This window comes from Andrena cerasifolii, chromosome 16 (genome assembly GCF_050908995.1).
Source record: "Andrena cerasifolii isolate SP2316 chromosome 16, iyAndCera1_principal, whole genome shotgun sequence".
NCBI lineage: Eukaryota > Metazoa > Arthropoda > Insecta > Hymenoptera > Andrenidae > Andrena > Andrena cerasifolii.
Genome location: NC_135133.1, coordinates 964563 through 988275, shown reverse-complemented (window position 1 = coordinate 988275; position 23713 = coordinate 964563). Strand labels below are relative to the sequence as shown.

Below are 23713 nucleotides of genomic sequence, written 5' to 3'. Positions count from 1 at the left end.
TCCTCCTTACGTTTCTCCAATAGTAACGGATGATAAATCTCAAAAATGCGCGCTCGGATAATCACAGAGACCATCTCTCTAGGGTAACTGTTACGTTTCAACGTATCTTTAACAAGAAGCAAGTTAGCGGGTCGAAATTCGGGGTCAGAAAGTAAGATGGCACGATCTACAGGGTGTCCCACTAAGGAGTGGACAGCGCGATATCTCTTAAAGTATTGTCGATAAAAATATAAAAAAAATAGGGAATTGCATGGTTCGAGGGGGCCCATTTATTAGCTAGACTAAATTTCAACCATAGGGAGCAGATTGTATCAGAACCAATCCAAATTGCATCCCTCCCAAAAGAACCGGCCATCCGAGCGTAGAAGCAAGTGCGAAATAAAAGTAACGATGCGCTTCTCGACACCGCAAATGTACCTATCTAAGTAGCATTTCTGACGGAAAAGAATTGTCCAGCCTTTGGGCCTGCCATTTCTGGCGTAGACCTTTGGCAGGTAAGTATCCATTTCAACAGGCAGTGCCACCCGTGGCGCCAGTAAGACCGCCCCCGGGTTTTGCCATTCCAGAGGGGTTTCTTGCAGTGAAAATCAGTAAATTTGCAAGCGCAATATCTTAAAAACCAGTGGAAATAAAGTGTATACATTAAAGCTTATTGAATTTGTCTTGGAACGCACTATCAACTCAGGTCTTCAAAAAAAATAGTTCCATTTGAAAAACCGAACTTGACCATCGTATCTTTTAAAATAATAATCGAAAACAAAATTCGTTCGCGCTAATAAATGGCCCCCCTCGAACCCTGCAATTCCCTATTTTTTTTATATTTTTATCGACAATACTTTAAGAGATATCGCGCTGTCCACTCCTTAGTGGGACACCCTGTATACAAAGCTGGGGTTGGTCCGGACAACTTGGACAATAAGTTGTTGTTTTCTTTAAATTCTCTCGTGTCTTTGATCTGCCCATTCGACGACTTTTATCTGCATAACATTGCTTGCATGCGCGTCTAATGCTTCCTCCGGAATCATTTTTTCGAACGACGATATTATGCTGACTCCGACGAAGACAAGGATTTGTTGTATTTTCAGTCAACCCAAATAATTTTGCAGCTAATAATTCCCTAAATCTTCTAATATTTACATCCTTCTTTGTTGCAATTTTGTAAACCGTCAAAGCATTTACAACAGAAATCCCCAGAAGTAGTTGATTGCCAAGCTTTCGGTACCACTTGATTCCTTTTCTAATTGTGGTGGCATAAGAAACCATTTGGTCGGAATAATCTATACCACACTTTTCTGCATTACATTCAACAACAGCTAGTGGTTTGAGTGTTGCAGGTGTCTGTTGACTTGGAGAAACAGTACGAATGCTACGATTTTTTTTTGTACTTGGTACCATGATAGGAGCGTGTTTTGTTGATAAAATTCTTACGTCCCCTGTATCTCTCCATTTGAGTACCACAATCCCGTTATCATCTTCTTTGGATACCATCTCTCCTTTTCTGAGTTTGCAATGAAGAATACCTTTTGGGAGAAATTTTTTCTTCTTCCTAAGTGTTCCCACTACATGGGTTTTGCGGTTTAGGCATGATATTGCTAACTCATAACTCGTGTAAAAATTATCAGTATACAATGTGCGTCCTTGGTGAAAAAGTTTTTCTGCAAGCTGAAGACATACATTTGTGCCAATCCCGTTTCTCTAATACCATCTGCTGATTTACCAGAGTAAATTTTCATCGCCCATGTATATCCCGTGCTTGAGCATAATTTAAATAATTTAATTCCGTATTTGTGCGCTTTATTTGGTATATATTGTCTGAAAATGAGTCCTCCGCGCCATGGAATCAACGTTTCATCAATAACAACGTGTTCTTCAGGCGTGAATATTTTTAATACTTTCCCTCCAGTTTGTCGAAACGTGGACGTATTTTTCCAAGTCGATCGTTACGGGCAATGGACACATTATCGGCCTCGTAAAAGCTTTCTTGTTCACTGCTATTTGACTCTCTAACAAATAAGTTTTCCCTTTTCCTTTTTGACATTTCGACGAATTAGGGTAGAGATTTTAAGTTATACCGCTCGTTACTCGGCAAAGAGTCAAACTGATCCTGTACAGTGGCGAGATGAGAAAGAAATGCGAAGTAACGAAAATAAATGACCGAGAATGATACCATGGAAACAAACGGGGCGGGAGGTTATTCTTGCGACAATCAGCGATTCGCATTTTCAAATATCGGTGGGAATACCCAGCAGAATACGCTTCGTACAGCGGTACTCGTGGCCTGAAGGAGATTTCACTGTAAACGCGCGCGGCAGTCAACGTGTTAAACAATTTTTAATTCTTCATCGAATCTATATGGCAGTCACATCAATGAATTGTAGCTCTCATTGCCTCATAATATTGCACTAAAAAATGACGAATCTCAAGTTTTCCATTTACCTTCGGATGTTTGCGAAATTTATCAATTTTCATCGAAAAAACATAAGAAATCCATTGGTGTGACTGCCATATCGATTCGATGAAGAATTAAAAATTGTTTAATTATGCTGTAGTGAATCTCGTCTCGAGCATCGAAATCCACGAAACTCAGTGAGGCGCGGCTTATTAGCGGCACACAGTGGGCCGGATTTAAAGTTTGCCGCCTTTTGGGTCTTGTTTTTAAGATATCGGAATGCAATTTGCGCCAAAAAATAGGAAAAAATTATTCCTTTCCAATGATGTATAATTTAATATTTTTTCATTTATTTAATTATTTGTTTTTGAATTTTTTTAACTTATTTGTGATAACAAAATTTAATTCTGTTTATTCGCTACCTTATTTAATGCCCTTTACAGTGGTCTAAGTAAAATCTTTGGCAAACTTTTCGTTTCCATGTATAACAATAAGGAAAAGTCGAATAATAACGGAAAGTAGTAAAAAATCGGTTTGTTTAATTTAAAGACCAGGCATTTGCGACAAATATTTTTTTTTATTAGTAACTAATATAAACAATCCATTAAAAAATAATTTTATACGCAGTAACGAAATAGCGACATATTTCAAATTTGACAAGGAATATCTTCCAAACGCCAAAAAGTTCCACTTTCGGATCAATTGCAATATTTTCGGCACACTCTCCTCTAAATAATCACGCAACGATCATTTCCCCCTCGTCCCACTGTTCAAATTATTAGTGTTTAACGTTATTACCGGTGAAAGTGGGATAGTTGAGCAGAAGGGATACATGATGTACGAGGTGTTATTATTAATATATTTGCAATATGCGCCTATTGTCGCGTTGTTATGTTAATGTTTGCAATATGACTTATTAATTCCTCAGCTTCGTGGTCTAAATTTGTATTTTTTTTAGTACATGATTTCATTCGCAATTCTAGATATCATACAAGGATCGGACGTTAAAAGTAATTTATACAGTATGTCTTCGTTTGTTGCTAATCGGGAATATTTTCGAGTATTTTCACATCTGATTCTCTTAAAATCTTTATGTCGGGTTTCCTGAGCTTCCTCGGAAAGCTACCCAATTGGACTTATTGTATGTATGTATGTATGCATGTGGTTTATTGCTTCCCCTTAGGGTTACAAATCTCCTTTACATTTTCCTTAACGTAATTGTTTTTAGCGTAATTGTTACGTGTATACACTGCTGGTTCAGTAACAACGCTTGATTTTGACCAATAATATTTATTATAAATGACCGTTACTATGGTCGAAAAAGATGTGAAATGTATTTAAAGAATATGTATTACAAATGTGTATTACAAAACGTGTATGGCCGTTTCCAAGGCCGACAAGAGCCGAGAACCTTTTTTGATTTTGCTGGTCTGAGTTCTGCTCTTCCTTCGCCGCGTACCCTCTAACGAAACCTCGGTTTTCCCCACCACCTGGTCTGCTACGGAGGTCCGTTCAGGGCGGAAATATTTGCTTTCCAATCAGTGTCCTTAAGGTGACACGTTGGGCGTTTTCCTGGATTTTACCAATACTCCGCCCACCTTTCCAAATGAACAAAATGCAGTGGGAGACACCGTACCGAGACCCCGAGACAGGCCCCAAGGTCCCGCGGCAGAAACGACCCTCACGTGCGCGACCTGTCCAGGGGGTTTATGATGCGGCAATCACTATTGAGTGCCAGGAGAAACTCCAAGACCCGGCATACCTGGGATTTGGAGCTTTTTCCCCTGTTTATGATGCCAGATGTTTAACAGCTGCAAAAGTCGCGCTAATGAAAATTTAAGTTCAAAAATAGCGAAGAGAGCACGTCCGCATCATAAACCCCGTCGCCTTTCGAATCCTTAACATAATCTTATCCTATCCTTATCTTATGTTCTTATCCTACTATCCTCGCACTCGCCTCGCTCGCTCTGCCTCTCCGCTCTCTCGCCCGCCGCTCTCCCCTCTCCATCCCCGCGCTTACTCCATTCCCATCTATCCCGAGCCTGTCGTTTTCGCCTCTTAAATCTATGCCTTTTCCGTTCTCGCCTCCTCCCCTTTCCTTCGCCTTCGACTTCCATTTCCTCTCTTTCACTCCATTCCTCCTTTTATTCATTGGTTCCTTTCTCCCTCCCTCCCCTTTCTCCCCGTTTCCCCCTCCCCTCTCATTCCCTCTATCCTCTTCATCCATTCCTCTCCCTTACCTCCTTCGTCCAATATTTCCTTTATCATTTCCCCTATTCGTCTCTCCCCTCCTTCTTCTTCCCTTGTACATCTCTCCAATACGTGTTCCCGCGTCTCTTCTTCCCCCCACATATCCTGCATCTCCTCTCCTCTTCCTTCTCCCAGTACCCCCCCCCCCTCGTTTCGTTCCCCAGCCTAAACCTCGCTACCCTCCTGCACCTCCCTTCACTTCATCCCGCTGCCAGGTATTTCGGTATCCCTCTTGCCACTATCTCCCTGTACCACCTGTTGTACTTGGACTCCCGTATTTTTTCCCTTCTCTCCTCTGCCTGTCTCCTGCTGTCTTCGTACCCCCCTCTTTCCCTTTCCCTTTCGTTACCTTCACTCCCTCCTCTCTCCATCCTAAACTCCTTTCTCTCTATTTCCCACCTTGACAATTACCTCCCCTCCTCCCCCTCCCTCTCCTTTACCTCTTTCAGACATAGTCTGGCCAACTCCCCTCCCTCTCCCCTGTTCAGCTTCTCTTCGTACCACCACACCCTTCCCCCCGCCCACGTCCTCAGCTTTTCCCTCTTCGTCTCCTTCCTCACCATATATCCTGGCGTCCTCCAGTCTACCCCCCAACGACCACCTTGTGAACCTTTCCTGTACCCTCTCCACCTCCTCCCTTTCCTTCCACCCCCATACCTCCGCCCCGTACCCTAATACTGTCCACATCAGCGCATCAAACAGCCACATCTTCTTTCCCCAATCCTTTCCAAAATTCCTTTTCCCAATTCCCCAGACCTGTCGCATTACGACCCTTTTTCACCCTGTCCTGGATGTGCGCCTCCTGTCCCCCGTTTTTCTTAAACACATACCCTAAGTACTTAAACTCCTTTACCTCCTCAATCTCCTTTGCTTTCCACTTCCAATCCACCTTTGTGTCTCTCCCTCCCCCTTTTCTGAACCTTACCACTTTTGTGTTCCCCACGTTAACCTCCAGGTTCTTTCCCTCCAAGTATCTTTCTAGTCGCCTGATCATACTTTCCATCTCTTCTTCTTTTCCCGCCAGCAACACCAGGTCATCCGCATATGCCAGGGAGCATATCCTAACCAATTGGACTTATTGGCATATTGTATTTTTTCTGCCCCATGTATTAATAATTTATGCACAGAGGCTGGCATACATATAGTACCAGGCATACTTTTGTACGTAATGATTTGCTGTGTCTTGCGAATATTGACGAAATTTTTCAATATTTATTGTATAGGGGGAAGAAATGACCTGTAATAATGAATAGGAGTTTTTAATTTAGTATTAGAGTAATCCCGGCTTTTCACAATGTACTTGATACCGAGAGCAAGTACGTATAGAACATGTATAATTAGTTTTAAATTTTCAACATCCATTTGTTGTGAAGAAAATTACCTGAAGTATAATATGAAATTTTTTTAATTAATGTTGCATCAATTCCAGTGATTTCAGCAGAAACTTGTGCACTGGAAAAAATCGACGGGCTGTATTTCCATCGTTCGACGAACCCCATCCCTGTCTGACGTAATCTATGTATAAACTCATTCTTTTTTTAAATTGACTCTGTACATATTCTTTTTTTCATTTCTTTTTTCCTTCATATCTGCAGTTTATGCACTCCTCTGTTTAAAAGACACAGGATTATGGATGCGAATCTTAGGTGTACGTAAAGCTATACGGAGCGACAAAACGATGATAACTTTAAACACTAATAATTTGAACAGTGGGACGAGGGGGGAAATGATCGTTGCGTGATTATTTAGAGGAGAGTGTGCTGAAAATATTGCAATTGTTCCGAAAGTGGAACTTTTTGGCGTTTGGAAGATATTCCTTGTCAAATTTGAAAAATGTCGCTGTTTTCGTTACTGCATATAAAATTATTTTTTAATGGATTGTTTATATTAGTTACTAATAAAAGAAAATATTTATCGCAAAAGCCTGGCCTTTAATTTAAACAAACCGATTTGTTGCTACTTTCCTTTATTATTCGACTTTTCCTTGTAACATGGAAACGAAAAGTTTGCCAAACATTTTACTTAAACCACTGTAAAGGGCATTAAATAAGGTAGCGAATAAATAGAATTAATTTTTTTTATCACAAATAAGTTAAAAAAATTGAAAAACAAATAATTAAATAAATGAAAAATATTAAATTATACATCATTGGAAAGGAATAATTTTTTCCTATTTTTTGGCGCAAATTTCATTCCGCTATCTTAAACAAAAGACCCAAATGGCGGCAAATTATAAGTCCGGCCTACTGTGAGCCGCTTCGCCGAGATTCATTCAAGCCTCCCTGACGACAAAATAGTAATAGGGGAAATGCGGCAACAGCGCGATGCGACTTTTCATACGTATCGGCAACTATGTCTTTCCTACATTTATCGGCTAGCTTGGACTTTCACCGGTTCTGATGGTACATGGCGCTGATGGTATATTATCAGCGCCGGCGACGGAGAATCCTTGAAGCCTCATTCTCTCATTTCTCGAGTCTGTCTCAGTGCACGATTTATATATTCATTATTATTTCAACGTACGGTGCTTATTAGCGTTCAAACGCACCAGATCACCCTGCTCGAATGTTTACTGGAGGCAACTATACCCGCAAAAACTTCTTTCTTGCCGATTCCAGGACGAAAGTTGGTTGAAACGGTTTCGTGTATATGTACACGCTTTTCCTACCTTGTGTGAGCGTACGCACACATCCAAGGCTCGGTGAGACGGCAGCCTTAATTCTCATAATGGACACGTCAATGCGCCAGGATTCACTTTCACCTTAATCTCTGTTCGTAAGTCTGCCTCAGAGATTATACATACATTCTTTAGCAGGTCACGAGGCGTGTGGAATATTGATTCGTTCGAGGGTAGGAAACGTGTCTACCGAATCACAGCCACTGCTGTCAGAGGTTTTATAAAAAATTGGCGTACTTTACGCAAAACACTCAACATGAATCCAAAAAGTTCTTAACATCCATATGGAATAAGATTTTCTTCTATTTAAAATTATGAAAAATATGAAAGAGGAATATCATAGCTATATACTTGGGGTAATTTTGGAACGAGCTTTGGAAACGAAGCAAGAACGAATCCAATCATCAGTAACGTCTTTTTCATAAGTAAAATTTAAAAACCAAAATTTATGGGAAAATTGTTCACAAATACATATTTTTGTCCGCTGCAAATTGTGTCGAGCAAAGTTTATTTACATAGTCAACAAACAACGACGCCTACACTTTAATAATAAATTATCTTCGATTAATAACATTTAATATTATGTCGAACATTCTAGAATAATAAAATTGTATGCAATTCAATAATAAGTAGTTTGCTGGAGCAGAGCAAGGAAATATTTGTATAACTTCGTTTGTTTAAAATGGTAGGATTTTAACTAAAAAACAGTGTGAACATTTTTGTACGATAGAATAGGACAGTCGTGGCTAGTTGGGCCATTAAGGGGTTAGACTACTGTAAAATGATCGAAAAATCATAATTTTTTTCAGCTATTAATTTGAAATCTCTAGAATAATAATGATAATAAATCGTCTTTATTCTTTATAAAATAATCAATACAACGTCGCGAAGTTAGAAAACGCAAAGTATAGAAAGGGCGAGGCTCAGCATCGCTGTTATTATGCCTGATCCGAACGACATGCAAAAGGTATGAAATATAAATATAGCTTAGTTTTGGAGATTGTAATGTATTGCTACTACCGCTGTAAATTTTTCTTTTTCCTTTCTACAATTATCGTCGTTTTCATTCTAGTATTAAGACACGTAGCGGAGAACACTTAAACTAAACCACGCGCAACGCATGCGCATAACTGCCCGTTCAAATTAAATTCAGCACCGTGAACGACTTGAGCGCGCAGGCGCATACCGCACGTTCAACCGGACGCCGATTAAACTGAGCGTAGTGCGCGACTGGCGGGAACCGGACGTAGAATCTGATTGGTACGGATAATTACGCAGCAACTGATTGGCGCGGGTCAAGCTCCAGCAAGGAGTATAAATATAGGCCTGCCTGCAGGAGAGGACAGTTTTTGGTTCTGACACCAAACCATCCTAAGGACGCTTTTAATCAAGCTTTCCATACGAGCACGCTTTAATTAGCCCCTTAAATTCCATATGAGGACGCTTTAGTTAGCCTCTCAAATTCCATACAAGAAAAGCGTGAGCCAGCTCATAGGCACCATTAAAACATTATACTCAGAGAGAAGTAATCCTTTCAATTTCTATAACGAAACCGCCAAACAATCTTTACGATCAGTTTAATTATACCAAGCGTCATACCTTGTATACAACGCTATTCCGACTTAGTGTCGAGACTTATGGACAAGCTAGCGATTTAGTATCGTTATCATTCATATTAATTAACTGCACGGTTCTACCTATACTATAACGAAGCCGCCAGACAATCTTTACGTTATCTCCACACTCGAAGTCAATTCGCACGTCCACCGTTGCACTCTTCACCGACTCGTTCTGTCGAGAACAATCTATAATCGCGATAGGGGCGTAACGTAAGAATTCGTTCGTATTCAACAACGGTTCGTCGTAGCCATAGTACTGAGGGGCGAGAAGGATATTAATACCAAGATCTATTTCACCACACTCCTTTTTATTCGCGTTATGGCGATACTCAGTTTAACACTGATGCAACAATAATGGATTTCGGCGGAAAATTACACGACGCGTGACGTAGCCTCTACAGGCTGTTTCAAGAAAGACTAGGGTGAGCGGCACCTCAGGACGGCTATTTATACAGCCCCCTCAGAGGGCCGCGTGCCCCAAGCGACGCTGAAAACGCGCGGCAAATTTTGGCGGGACAAGCGCGTCGGCACGCCGAAAATCCATTACCTGGGCAAGTCCGGCTGCCAGACACGCAGCGTTGGCCATCGCCCGACTCACCCAGCAACACGGGGAAAACCCCGAGCCTCCGACGCATAGTGGTAAAATCGGCCGGTCTTCCAACGAATGAGCTAGCGTCGAAACCGCTACAGTACGAACGGGTAAATTTCGCGTACATATCGTACAGGAGCGCGTATTTAGATTTATCGAAATCCAGATGTAGGTCGTCGTACGGATACGACTCGGAATTCAGAAACAATCGTTCATGCCGGCGCCGTGCTTGTACGGTGCCAGATACATTCCTCGTCCTTCCATCGCCCGATTATGACGCAATGTCTCTTCCAGCTGTTTTCACGCAGACTTCGCGTCCTTAACGGCTTTGGTGATACCCGCCGCTCCACCGGCCAATGCACCGATAGCCGACAGAGCGGGTAGAAGAAGCGGGAGAAAACCACCGCGTTTCGCCACCGGTAGGACGCGATGTCGCCGCGAATGTTGTCCTCTGGAATTGCGTTTCTTTCTCGTAGTCCTTCTTCTTATTCTCATACCCATACCGAGTTTAGACTTAGCTTTCATCGTGGCCCACACTCCAGTCGCTGCTGCTTTTTCACCGAAAGTCGGGTCGTTTGCGAACACTCGTTCTCGTGCTCGTTCAGCTAGCGCGTGATCCGCCTCACGTCGACCCTCCACGTCCCGGGGCCGCGAGTACGCGATATCGTGCTCTCGACAAGCGGCGTCCAGCGGATTTATACCTTCGTTGCCGCGAGCCAATCGCTTCAGCAAACGCGTCCCCGGCGCGCAGAACTGATAACCCGGAATGTGCAGCTCTATCGGTAAACGGTTTTTGATCCTGTTCACGAGACCCGATTCTGTCTTCGTTGACTTCTTCTTCTTCGATTTACACGTTACAGCAACCATACGTATGAAAATGCAGATACACGGGGCTGCAAGGACATTCGCAAGTCAACAGTGCTTCGATAGTGATCGATTCGACGAATACTACGATTCTGAGCCGCTCGACAATCGCCGTGGATGTAAATAGCTATAGTGTTACAGATTTTCGACGAGGAGAGGCCATGCGATTCGCCAAACAGCCGAACGCTATTCGCGTGACCGCGAACAGAACGTTGGAGGATGTGACGTGGAACGAGAGGCGATCGCGCCGACACGGTTCGTTGCTGCCGAACAGCGTGCAAGCCGTGATCTGCGGTCCGTCCGGATGCGGGAAAACGAACGTGCTTCTCAGCCTGCTGGAGGGTCCGAATGGTTTGCGCGTCGAGAACGTGTACGTGTACTCGAAATCGTTGCGACAGCCAAAGTATCGGTATCTGGAGCGAGTGTTGTCGCGCGTCGGCGGACTCGGATACTTTCCCTACTCGGACACCGCCGAGATCGTCCCGCCTAGAGACGCTCGACCCGATTCGATTTTCGTGTTCGACGACGTGGCCTGCGACGAACAAACAGCGACCCGCGAATACTTCTCCATGGGCAGGCACGCGAGCGTGGATTGCTTTTATTTGTGCCAATCCTACGTGCGAATACCGAAACGCTTGATCAGAGACAATGCGAATTTTCTCGTGCTGTTCAAACACGACGGTACGAACTTGCGTCGCGTGTATAACGATCACGTAAACACGGACATGACGTTCGAGGCGTTCAACGATCTGTGCGCGAGATGTTGGAGACGTCGATACGACTTCGTGGTTATCGACAAGGACAGCTCCATGTACGATGATGGTATCGACGCGGATTTAACGAGTTCGTGGTAGCGCGAGAACATCAGTAGGCCGCGAGTCCTTCATCGAGCAACACTGGGGATGGCTAACGGACCAGCGACGGAGACGACTAGCGGTCCCAACATGGAGACCACGCAGCAACAACAAGGAATGAAACAGAAACGGCGACGTAGACAACAGCCGCGAGACTTTGAGACGAAGAAGAAAACTGCTAAAATCAGCGACGCTATACGAAAGAAATACATGAGCCTGAAAATTGGTAAAATGGCGACGACAGCCGCTGCTGAGGAGAGTGCGAGTCCGATCGTCGAACCGTTGAAACACTTGGTCGAGAACACTGCGGTGTTGAAATGAACCCAGCAATGCCATCGAAGCTACAACCATTGGTCGTAGCAATAGGATGCATCAGCAGCAGCAGCAACAACAACAACAACATCGGTTGAAGAAAAAACGATTATCCTTTACTCCGTCCACAGCCGAAGCGACGATACGGCCGGAAACGACTCCGCTACCGGATTCGAACGACGACGACGACGAAGATAGCGATGACGACGACACCGACGAGGAGGACTACGAAACAACTGAGGAGCATGATCTGGGATAGAGTAAGACGGACGAAACGATTCGGGAAGTTCTGAAGCCGAGAACCACCGTCGACAACCTCGACGCGTACACCCAAAACGCAGCAGGAAAACCCGCTATCGCACGAATATCTGCAACTGTTCTTCACCGATACCAGGAAACTGATCGACAACGTGTACGGAGTGTACCTAAGCGACGACGAACAGCTGATTATCGGTGATTCCGTGCTCACCATCGGCGAGAACGACGACCTTAGCTTGAAGGGCAAGCTATACGCGGGCACTTGAGGCTTGTACGAACTGCTGTTCATGCGAATACCGAATGATCGGGTGTACACGAATGCTGATCTCGAAGTGTACCAAGGCATCTTGTTGTCGACGATCGCGCATAAACGGGAGTATTCGGCTAGCAAGCCCACGCTAGGCAACAAGGGCTACAAGTACAGAAAAATCGTGTCGTTGGTTAGCGGAGACCGTAATGGCGGTGGCGAGAGTACGCACGAAGGTCGAGGATTACCCATCGACGATGCGATGACGGTCACCAATAATGCGATTACGTGTACTGGGACGATCCGAAAGAATTGGTCGATAGACTACCATTACTCGCGGCGTCGCGCGACGCCGGTCACACCGGACACGATAACGAAATCGCCTCCATCGTGGAGGAACTTCACGAAGCCGGTCGCATCGTAAATTGATCGTTCAGATCGGCGATATGTCAGTCTCGTTCGTGATCGCCACTGGCATGTCGGTGAACAAGTTTGGCGCGTCCTTGCACGGCACCGTTGATACTACCGCTGACCGTGACAACGATCAACGCATGGAGAAGATTCGCTCGCGGAATCTGTACGTCGCGAATTACGTTCGAGGGAACGCGCTGCGTCTAGGTACCGATCGGTCGGCGCTCGACGCGATGGAACGCAAGATGCGTCGCGTAGCACATCCGGAGGAGGATACCGACGCTGCGACGAAACGATACGTGGACGACATGGAACGTACCGTCGGGCGTGCCCTCGACATTATGGAGGAGGACATGAATGAATTGATTACTAGACGACTGGACGCTTCGAAGATCCCGATTGATACCGCGGTGGAAGGACGTCTCCATGACTTGGAGAATTTGATAAATACCGCGATGCAACAACGCCTCGATCATTTGGAGAATAGACTCGACGAGCTCGCGACACCGAACGCGGAAGTACACAAACGAAAGGAAGCGCGACGAGGAGCGTGAATTCGCACAACGACTACAACGACGACGACGACAGCAAACTCCGCCAACAACGTACGTGTTTCGAGTGCGTTTCACGTGCTTTCGAGAGCCTGGTGCTATATAGGATGCTGGAACGTTATCGTCGTCATCATCATCGTTATGAGCACCAGTAAGGAGCGAATACAATTGGTCGACGAACTGCATGCTCCCGCGAGACGAAATTTCCCGCGGCGGCGCGTCCTCACTCGAGGCTACGATAATCTGTGGCAGGCAGACTTGGTGGAAATGTACGCTAGCCACAATCGCGGTCATAACTACATACTCACGATCATCGATACGTTCAGCAAGTACGCGTGGGCCGTGCCCGTGAAAACGAAAAGCGGGCGCGACGTGACCGGGGCTTTCGCGACCGTGTTGCGACGGAGAAGCAGATGCCCACGAAACCTATAAACCGACATGGGAAAGGAGTTCTACAACGCGGAATTTCAACGATGCGTGACGTCTCGCGGAATCAACCACTACTCGACGTACAGCGTGATGAAAGCGTCGATCGTCGAGCGTTTCAATCGCACGCTGAAATACCTGATTTGGAAACTCCTTGAACCCGTCCTATCGCTGATTGGATCTGTTACCGACGCTCGTGCGCACCTACAATCATCGCAAGCATCGCACGATAAACGCGCGACCCGCCGATGTTACCTCCGCCACTCGTTTGCCGTTCATCGTGCGCGAGCCGTCCGTCTCGTCAGACATCGAGCTACGACGACGCGCGAAATTCCACGTCGGTGACAAAGTATGCGTGAGCAAATTCAAGACGATCTTCGAGAAGGGATACACACCGAACTGGTCAACCGAGGTGTTCGAAATCATCGCGGTACAAAGAACGCACCCGGTAACAAACATTCTACGCGATTCCGCGGGGGAGCCAATCTCGAGCGGATTCTACGAGCACGAGCTGCATTCTGTCGCGAATCCGGACCTTTATCTGGTCGAAAAGATTATTCACCGCAAGGGGAATCGGGTGTCCGTGAAATGGTTGGGATTCGTCTCGTCCAAGAACTCGTGGATACAGGAAAAGTATGTTGTGTGACGCATCAGCAGCCTCTTATTAATTAAATTAATAAATATACACATACGTTTTACATTTTTATATATAGTTATTCTTTATTGCATTCTTTGTATTTAAAAATAAAGAATAATACACATACACTGTTACTTTTACAATATGTTTGTCATTACCCTACGCTACGTCCATACATTGCATACTCGTGCGTGAAAAAAAAATCATACGCGAGATTAATGAAAACGTATATACATATGCTCATGCATTGAAACACGCGCATACACATCGTCCATCCATCGAAATCCACCCTGCGGCATCGCCTGAGACATTGCCCATCCGTACAGGTTGTTCACGTCGAAGTACATCAAGTACGTGGATGGTTTCGACGAGTCCTACATCGACGTCGGAAGACACTTGTTGGCGCACGCATACCTATGCGAAAACTGACTCAGGCCACCGCGTATGCCACGTTCCACGAACATCAGCATGTCCACGTCAGTGAGCAGTTCCAATTCGCCGCGCGTGTATTTAAGCATCGCGTCCCACGTGAATGCCGGTAACGTACAGTAATGCGCGAGATCCAATTCGTAGCTCGCTTTAGAGTCAATGCGAATGTTCTCGAACACCTCCGCGAGTAACAGCACGTCCGTTTTGGGATACAATCACTGTACTCGTCTAACGTCTGCGTATTAAAACTGTTCCACACGTTCGTTGCGTGCGCGTAATCAGACTCCGACGCGTTGCTATCGTTCAGTCTATTATGGAATGCTTCGCGAGGCGGCAGTCGCGTGTCGTTCAACTTGTCGTACGTGGTTACGTAATCGTATGGAAGACCCCCTTCCTGGTCAGGAGATCGAATTGCTCGTCCGGAAGATGTTGAAACTCTCGTCGTAGAATCATCAGTCTCTCTTTCCCGAGATCCAACGCGAGTTTCTGCAGAGTCGCAGCCAAGAACTTGAAGGAATCAACGAATCAAAACTCCGACATTTTTCGCCAATCCTTGTGTTCGCTCTTGAGGTCCTCCACTTTCTTCGTAAACGAGATGTATCGTTCTTTCGTTAACGGTAGCAGGCTGATCTTGCCCTTGAACGCGTCTGCCAACTCCATGATCACGAAGTGCGCGTCGTAGCCGGACAGGTTGTAGAACACCACAAGTATCGTGCACGAACGTTGATACCGCAAGCTGCACGACCTAGAGCAGCGCCCCTGTACTCTCCCGTTGAGTGACAATGATCGCACTTTCACGTCATCTTCATCTCTGTCGAAGAGTCCCCCGTACACGTGACATACGGTCGCTTCGCGAAAATTCCGCCACTGTTGCTTCGTCAACGACGTCATGGGTTTCTTGATGCATAACCACGAGAACGCAATTTTCGCAAATTCGCGCAGTTCGCGCACGAACCACTCTACACAATCGGTATCGCTGCGATACGCTCGATATCTACACAGAGACTCGTCGACAGAACAATGTACATAGTACCCTACACTATAAGCTCTGTGACGTTGATACGCGTACGTGCGACGATGATCCATCGGTGACTGCTCGATGTTCTCCAGCAAGCACTCAAAGTCTGCGTATACGACGAACGGCACTCGTTCCTTGCGCTCATAATGTTCGGATCGTAAAAATTTGTCCTTGTCGGACGGCAATTCTACTGCACACTTGTTTAATCGCAGACAATCCACGGTGTGCTGTTGTAATCGTTCTGCCGATGAGGTAAAGTTCAAGCACCTGAAACGTATACGGAAAGAACAATGCAAACGCTTCGTCGCATATCGCTCGAAATCTTATTTTTTTATTATTTGCTTACCTATCACAAACAAACACTTGGCTATGATGGTTGCGCAATTGTCTGGAAATCAGCCGAGAGAGACTGCGAATACACGCGAAATGATATCGCTGCAAATCCTTGGGATCTTGTACCAACAACAGGTTCGCGTGTCTCCCCTCTCGCTTGTTGCCGGTCACGCCTTGAGGCAAACAACCTTCGTCGTCGGACCATAGGTACACGTTCACGGATACATCTTTCGCCACCTCGAACGTCTGCACCTGGTCCATCGACATGGGAAGTCTTAGAGCATCCGTACGGAGCACCGTCGAATAGTGCGGATACGACGCAATCCTGTCCCCGTGTGTAGCAGTCGGAAACACTGACTGACCGTCGCCACCGACCACAAAAAGCACGTCTTCTCTTTGCACTGAACGTTCACCACCGCTTTTTTCGCCGCGACTACTCGCGGAAGCGGTACGTTGCAGCCGGCGCGGAGTGGATTGTGTTTGTTGATATTTATTACGAGATTCTGCACTGCCCGTAAGCTGCTCCTGAAACGCCTGCATCGCGATCAACATCGCAGCTACCACTTGCTTCGTGTACCACTCGCAAACATTCGAAGACATAAAAAGTACTTGATTACTCGTTGCGGAACTCTTCACGTCCGTCTCGTCCCGCAACATGATTTCGGCGCTGAGAACGGTGTTCACGGACACGCCGCGATGCTTCGTAATGGCGTCCGTAACGCGCGAAATCACCGTTCGACGGGCATTCTGAAAGAATCGGCGTGGATCCGCAGCCCCCACGTTGATTACCGCCCCGGTAAACAACCGTTTCTCGAACGCGGTTTCAAGTTCCTCCCACTCGACCTTGGGTGCCGTCGCTCGAGCAGCCACTCCGCACCCTTTGCGCGATAACCATCCACGCACTATCGCACGCAATGATTTTGTCCGGGCGAGCAGCGATACCATCCGCTGTTTCGTCCACACCGGCACGCGTTCGCCTTGCTGATACTCGACGATAAGACGTATTGTCTGATCACATCTGTCCATCCAGTCGTGGAATTCCGCGGTACAGTATTGTCTCGTTAGCGGCTCGCTGGTCGGGACCGGCGTTGAGCCCGTATCGTGAACGGAGCTCTAGTTCCGAGTATTCGTTTCTCGCTTCTTTCGGGCCGAAGGGGGGAGAGAGATAGAACACTGCGTGCGCGGCGAGCGTGCGCGATGGTCGCAAGCGATTACCGTGAGCCGGACCTGCGTCAAGATTTTGCGAAGCGGTTTTCGTGCTCACGGTAAGCGCTTGGGGCCATCGCGCACGCAAAGGACGGAGTGTCAGGCGTCCGAAAGACGGAGCGAGTCCAAACATCAACGCGTCGCCTGTCTTGTACCGTTCTCGCTCGCTTTCAGCACCTCTCGCTCGCTCTCATTCCATCTCGCTCTTGCCTTCACCGGACAAGAGTGAGACAGAAGTGTGGGGATAACGAAAAGTCCGTATCGTGTACACTAAACCGAGCCCGTAACGAGACAATACTGTAGTTTTCAAAAGTCCGGACATCCCAGATAACGCCACGAACACGTTCATGAACCCCTCCATATACTCTTCGCGAAACAAACTTATTCGTGTCACGTTGTTGTTGTTCCAGATCTTTACTTAACGATAATTCGATATGTGTTCTATTACACGTTGTTCTCGATCTTGACTTAGCAACGACTTGGACCATTGTTTTATGTACTCGCACGTATACCCTTACCGTGGCATGTAGTATACTGTATTGCTCATACTTATAGTTATATGTTTTTCGATAGATTTTTGCGCGAGGGCTATGCAGGTTTAGACTTGAATCTTCTACGCATAATAATAATGCCTGCGTTTTGTCTGGAGACGGACAGGGAAAGGGATAGATGCATATCGTACCAATCTCTCACTCCTTGTTCGCCACTATCGCGGGGGTGATCTGACCTTGAGCCGAAAAGAGAGTGGCGGGTTGTTTTGACTTTTCGCGCCTCCGACAACGCGTGATGAGTCATCGGCGGTATACCCTCCCCGCGGTCACGTTCCCCCTCTCAGCATCACCCTCGCCCCTCGGTGCAGTACCCCTCGTCCCTACTCTTCCCTTTATTCGATTCTTTAACCCCTCTAACATTTCCATTCAATTTTATGTATATTTAATCGTTTCCCTGCTCGCTAAAATAAGAGAGTGTGGTAAAAAAAGTCTACTCTTCGCATGATGGTATTGCTTATGTAAGAATAGTCCGAATTTCATGACATTTAGTATAATTTTAATCTGGAGAACGCCAGGAATCCATTGATGTCACTTCCATACCGATACGATAAAGAATAAAGAATTTCTTAATACACTGAAATGAATATTTCACATTTTCACCCTCGACTGGGGGGGGGGGGGGGAGGGTCGACCTCAATTTGCCGCGGTCGGCCGAGGATTCATACCTGTTTCAGAAATAAAATAATTTTTATTCTTTATCGTATCGATATGGAAGCGACACCGATGGATTCCTTATGTTTTTCCGCTGAAAATCATACAAAATTTCATGTAAATCAGACTATTTTTGAAGAAGTGAATTTGAAATAATGCAAAACATTTGTTCATGGAATTTCCTTCATTATGGTCCGAATTACGTCGTTCTTGGCGTTATTTTCATCGGAGAAACATAAGGAATCGATTGGCGTCATTTTCGGAAAGATCTGGTGAGAAACTCGAAACTGGGGATTTCTCACTTCTTAATGGGTATTCCTGTCTCCCCGGGGGTCGAAGCCTTCGACCCTATGGCCATTTCTCTTCCCGGGTATCTCACGGGTACCCGGGTACCCGATCTCGCGGGAATCAACAGCTCTCATCATAACCCCTAACCGTTAGGTTAGATCTCCCATTTTTTTCATCGTGGGGAAATATTCAAAGGAGGCAGAGTAGTGTGGGATTATTACCCACTAAAACCCCACGATGGCAACATCGCGCGATAGGAAAGAACCGGAATTCCAAAGAATGCATTGTAGTGCTCCGTCCAAAACGGAATAGACCTCCCTATTGAAAAAATGCGAATTAATTGATTTCAAATTGTCATTTTCAGCCGATGCTCGCTGAAACGAAACGCGGCGGTGGCGGCGGTGGCGGTGGTGGCGAAGAGGGCGAAACCGAGGACGGCGTGGAATATTACAGGCTGAGATCGTTTTCCATAACGGCAAACGGGGTCTACAACCTGGGTGACTCGCTGAAGAGTCGTCGTAGCAGAAGCATCAACAGCGTCACGTCCTCCGGCACTAGCTGCAGCAGCACCAGGGAGGTCAGGTTGCTGAGGTGAGAATACAAGAAGCGGCCGAAAAATACTAACAAGGAGACTACGATGGGTCTCACTCGCAATTTTGATACAATTTTAAGGGAAGAATTTAACTGTACACAGTAAAAGAACTTAAGGTTAAGGGATTATCAACGAGGAATGGGAAGTGAGTGCTAAAAGCAGATGGACTTAAATTAGAGTCAGTATGAGTTTGTACATTTTTATTTCATTTGTGAACAATTTTAATTCTTTTACTTTTAATTTGGTAAATATTAACATTATTTTTACGTTTTGTTTCTAAATATTTGACTAATACATTTATTTATTAAAAAATATATCATAATTTTTAAATTTATTATCAAACCTCTTTTTACAATGTAACTACACACATAACTTCACAATTACTGTGGCTACATGCATCTAGGTAGAGTAAAAAATCGGTTTTAAAACATTTTCAAAAAGCAACTATTATGTACAATATGCAACCAAAGGCGTTTGGAAAATAGAAATTATTATAAACAGAATATATTAATACTAGAATGGTCTCAGAAAAGGGAAGTAACAGAACTAATTTAATGTTGAAGTGTAACTAGGTAACAGGAAATGTAAAAGTTGATAACATTAATATTTATGTTAAGGGGGCCGTCTCACTGGGCGTTGAGGTGTGTGCGTACGCTCACACAAGCTAAGTTAAGCGTGTACGTATACGCGTGTAGTAAACAAACCGTATATTACAACTTTCGTCCTGGAATCGCCCAGAAGAAAGTTTTTGCGGGTACAGTTGCCTCCAGTAGACATCTGTGCAGGGTGTTCTGGTGCGTTTGAACATTAATAAGCACCGTACGTTGAAATAATAATGAATTTATGACTCGAGAAATGACAGAACGAGACTTCAAGGTTTCTCCGTCACCGGCGCTGATGGTATATTCGAGTCACGTAGCACCAGCGTATACGTATACGCGATGTAGTAAACAAACCGTAAGTTACAACTTTCGTCCTGGAATCGGCAAGAAGGAAGTTTTTGCGGATATAGTTGCCTGCAGTAGACATTCGTGCAGGGTGGTCTGGTGCGTTTGACCGCTAATAAGCACCGTACGTAGAAATAATAATGAATATATAAATCGTGTACTGAGACAGACTCGAGAAATGAGAGAATGAGGCTTCTAGGATTTTCCGTCACCGGCGCTGATAATATGCCATCAGCGCCATGTACCATCAGAACTGGTGGAAGTCCAAGCTAGCCGATAAATGTAGAAAAGACATAGTTGCCGATACGTATTGAGAGTCGTATCGCGCTGTTGCCGCATTTCCCCTATCACTATTTTGCCGTCAGGGATGCTTGAATGGATCCAGGGGGACCAAGCTGTCTTTGTTTGGCTGAAGTTTTCCCGTTTAGTTAGCACCGCATTGGTAGGAGGCGCTAGGTACATCACACACCATACCTACGTGTATCAGTGAGCACGACACACAACCTTTCGACGTTGGTGAAATGTTACCATGACGACCGTCGTCATTTAGAAATGTTTGGCGCAGACACGAGGAAGTGTCCTCACTTTCCCTGGTTTACCCTTTCTAAGGCCGTCTGACCATGGATTGTCGCGTCAGTGACGCGTATGCAGCAGATAGAAGGATAAACATTGAAATTGAATATTTCTTCTTTTCTTAGGAAAAGAAAATATATTCAATTTCTTTGTATATCCTTCTATCTGCTGCATACGTGTCGCTGGCGCGACAATCCGTGGACAGGTTTAAAGTAAACGGTGCATTACACGTATACACATACACATACGTCCCGATTCACACCAATTCACACATTCACAGTTTAGTACGCACCTCATTGGTAGGAGGCGCTACAAACTCTGCTTCAACTTTCGTAAGAGGGAAGCTTGGCCCCCCTGAATGGATCACGGCGAAGCGGCTGGAGAACAGAGATGGGCAAAAATAATATCTGGATAAACTCACATAAAAGATACTTTATATTTATCCGTTATTCGAAGCTTCGAATAGCACGATTTATGTTTATTCCAAACACCTCGGATGAATAAATTTATTTGAAGTGAATTTATTCGACAGCGAAAGATAATTTTTTTTATATGATGAACGTTTATTCGAACCGTCGAATAAGGTTTCCATCTTTATCCGTAGTTTATTCGACTTTTATTCAAAGGCTTCGAACAACTTTCGGCCGCGTGTTTATCCGAATCTGCGCGATCTCTCTTCGAGCCGAGAACTTGGGCTGTTCGGCGGCGGCTTCTGATCTCGGTTCGAGCCTCGGCTCGAAAGGCATACAGTGTTACTTGTAGTGAATTATGTATTAATAAAATGTAAAACGTAACGTTTTCAGTAACATACTGCTGAGATTTTCCAGATTAAAATATGTTCAAACACGGTATATATCGGATTATTTCTAGAACTGCACTAGATAATTAAATATAAATATAACATTTCTAACCTAATAATGCTAAAAAATATATAAAAAGCAAATTTTTATGTTAAACGATTTAATTAAAATTGCTCTCAAATCTAAATTAAAATGCACTAAAGACTAAAAAATAATTCTTTTCTTGTACTACAATTTTTTTCCAATTCAAACGTAACCAATCATTTCTCGATATAAATTGTGTATTTACTACGGGAATCGCGATGCGACTAGCGTCCCGAACGCAGCGGTTTTTTGTCGTTTTCGTAAAGAATGCGAGTGGGTGATTTCAAGTCGTTTGGATTTGTGGTTATGGGTTATATTTATTGATGAAGAGTAACTTTTTAACCCCCTACGGGTCAATTTTTTAAAAAAAATATTGTATTGTCATCCAAACTACGCGCACCTGCAAAGTTTCAAGACAATTGGATAGTTGGAAGTGGGTTAAATTTGAGTTGCCAGAGTTGAACCATGCATACACCAAACATAAAAACATACAAACAAACGGAAGATCGAAGCTGAATAAAATCGTTTAAAAATATTCCAATTTATACCGTGTTTAAATTCATTTTCTTCTGGAAAATCTCAGCAGTATGTTACTGAAACGTTCATGCCGATACGATAGAAAATGTAAAGTTTTACATTCTATTAAAACAAACAAAATAAACAAACATTGAACATCATATCATTATATTTTTTCAGAAATATATATAAATATTGCACAGAATGAGAGAAGATAATAAGAATTGCGACGTTTAGAGTGGATATTGATTCGCAAATTAGTATTGTTTCATCCAGAGATGGGCATTATAAACTATTGAAATAAACTATCAAATTAAAGAAACTTTATCTTTGTTTCTATTTGTCGTCGAATAATAGCAACCCAGAGTTATTTTTATTTGAAACGCCACGGATGAATCAGTTTATTCCACGGGAATTCATCCGTCGGCTACAAATAATTTTTTTAATCGAAGGCCTCCATTCTTGAGATCCCCGGAAGCCCGAGCCGAGCGACATTTTATCGCTCACCCGCCTAACCTGCTGCCTGCAGTTGCTCGGCGATATATCATAGATTATGCAGAAACAGAATTTCTTTATTTGTCATCGGATCAATATGAAAGTGATTCTGCCGATTAAATTGACAGAAAATAATTTAAAGTAGACAACTTTGAACGAAACGGGCTTTCAATTCTGCAAACAAATTTGATGTGTAATATCGTTAATACAGTATTGTCTCGTTAGCGACTCGATTTTATGTACACGATACTGACTCTTCGCTATCCCCACCACTTTTGTTCACTCTTGCCCGGCGAAAGCTAGAGCGAGATGGAACGAGAGCGAGCGAGAGGCACTGAAAGCGAGCGAGGACGGTACGAGACCGACGACGCGTTGATGTTTTGTCTCGCTCCGTCTTTCGGACGCCTGACACTCTGTCCTTTGCGTGCGCGACGGGCGTGCGCGATGGTCGCAAGCGCGTATCGTGGGCACGAAACCGCTTCGCAAAATCTTGACGCAGACCCGTTTCAAGTCTTTTTTGCGCCCTAGGCGAACTTGGCAATTTGTAATATTTTATTTTAAAGTATATTTTAAACAACACCAGCAATGAAAATACCATTATGCATCTCTTGTCGACTTTCCACCCTAGGCAGTGGCCTAATTTTGCTTACAGGGACAAGTCAAGCTTACAAGCAGAGATCAGTGTGTACACATATGTATATACTTTAAAATAAAATATTACAAATTGCACTGCAACTGTTTTAAACTACGAATACAAATTCAGAGTAAGGTCATCAATAAACTCAAATAAATGTATTATAATAAAGGGCGCAATTTGACAAGTTCGCCTAGGGCGCAAAAAAGATTTGTGACGGGCCTGCGTCAAGATTTTGCGAAGGTGTTTTCGTGCCCACGGTAAGCGCTTGCGACCATCGCGCACGCAGTGTTCCATCTCGCTCCCCCCTCCGGCCAGAAAGAAGCGAGAAACGAACACTCGGAATTAGGGTTCTGTTCACGATACCGACTCAACGCCGGTCCCGATCAGCGAGTCGCTAACGAGGCAATACTGTATCCGTTTGCCACATTTCTAAAGGACAATCAAGCGCGTGGTGGGGCCCTTAAGAATTTTAGGCATTCTTCAGCCTGAGTTAATCCGTATATTGCTCT

The 23713-nt window shown here is 44.6% G+C and overlaps 1 protein-coding gene and 1 long non-coding RNA gene across 2 annotated transcripts in view; one reads left to right on the top strand and one right to left on the bottom strand.

Annotated features, from left to right (window-relative positions):
* The window catches only part of LOC143377876 (uncharacterized), a 475856-nt gene that overhangs the window by 151358 nt on the left and 300785 nt on the right, over positions 1 to 23713 (top strand). Inside the window, exon 4 of the mRNA XM_076829675.1 lies at positions 18925 to 19151. Within this exon, the coding sequence (XP_076685790.1) occupies positions 18925 to 19151 (227 nt within the window). The remainder of the gene's footprint in view (positions 1 to 18924; positions 19152 to 23713) is intronic.
* The window catches only part of LOC143377900 (uncharacterized), a 250616-nt gene that overhangs the window by 100231 nt on the left and 126672 nt on the right, over positions 1 to 23713 (bottom strand). The gene's annotated exons all lie outside the window — the stretch shown is intronic.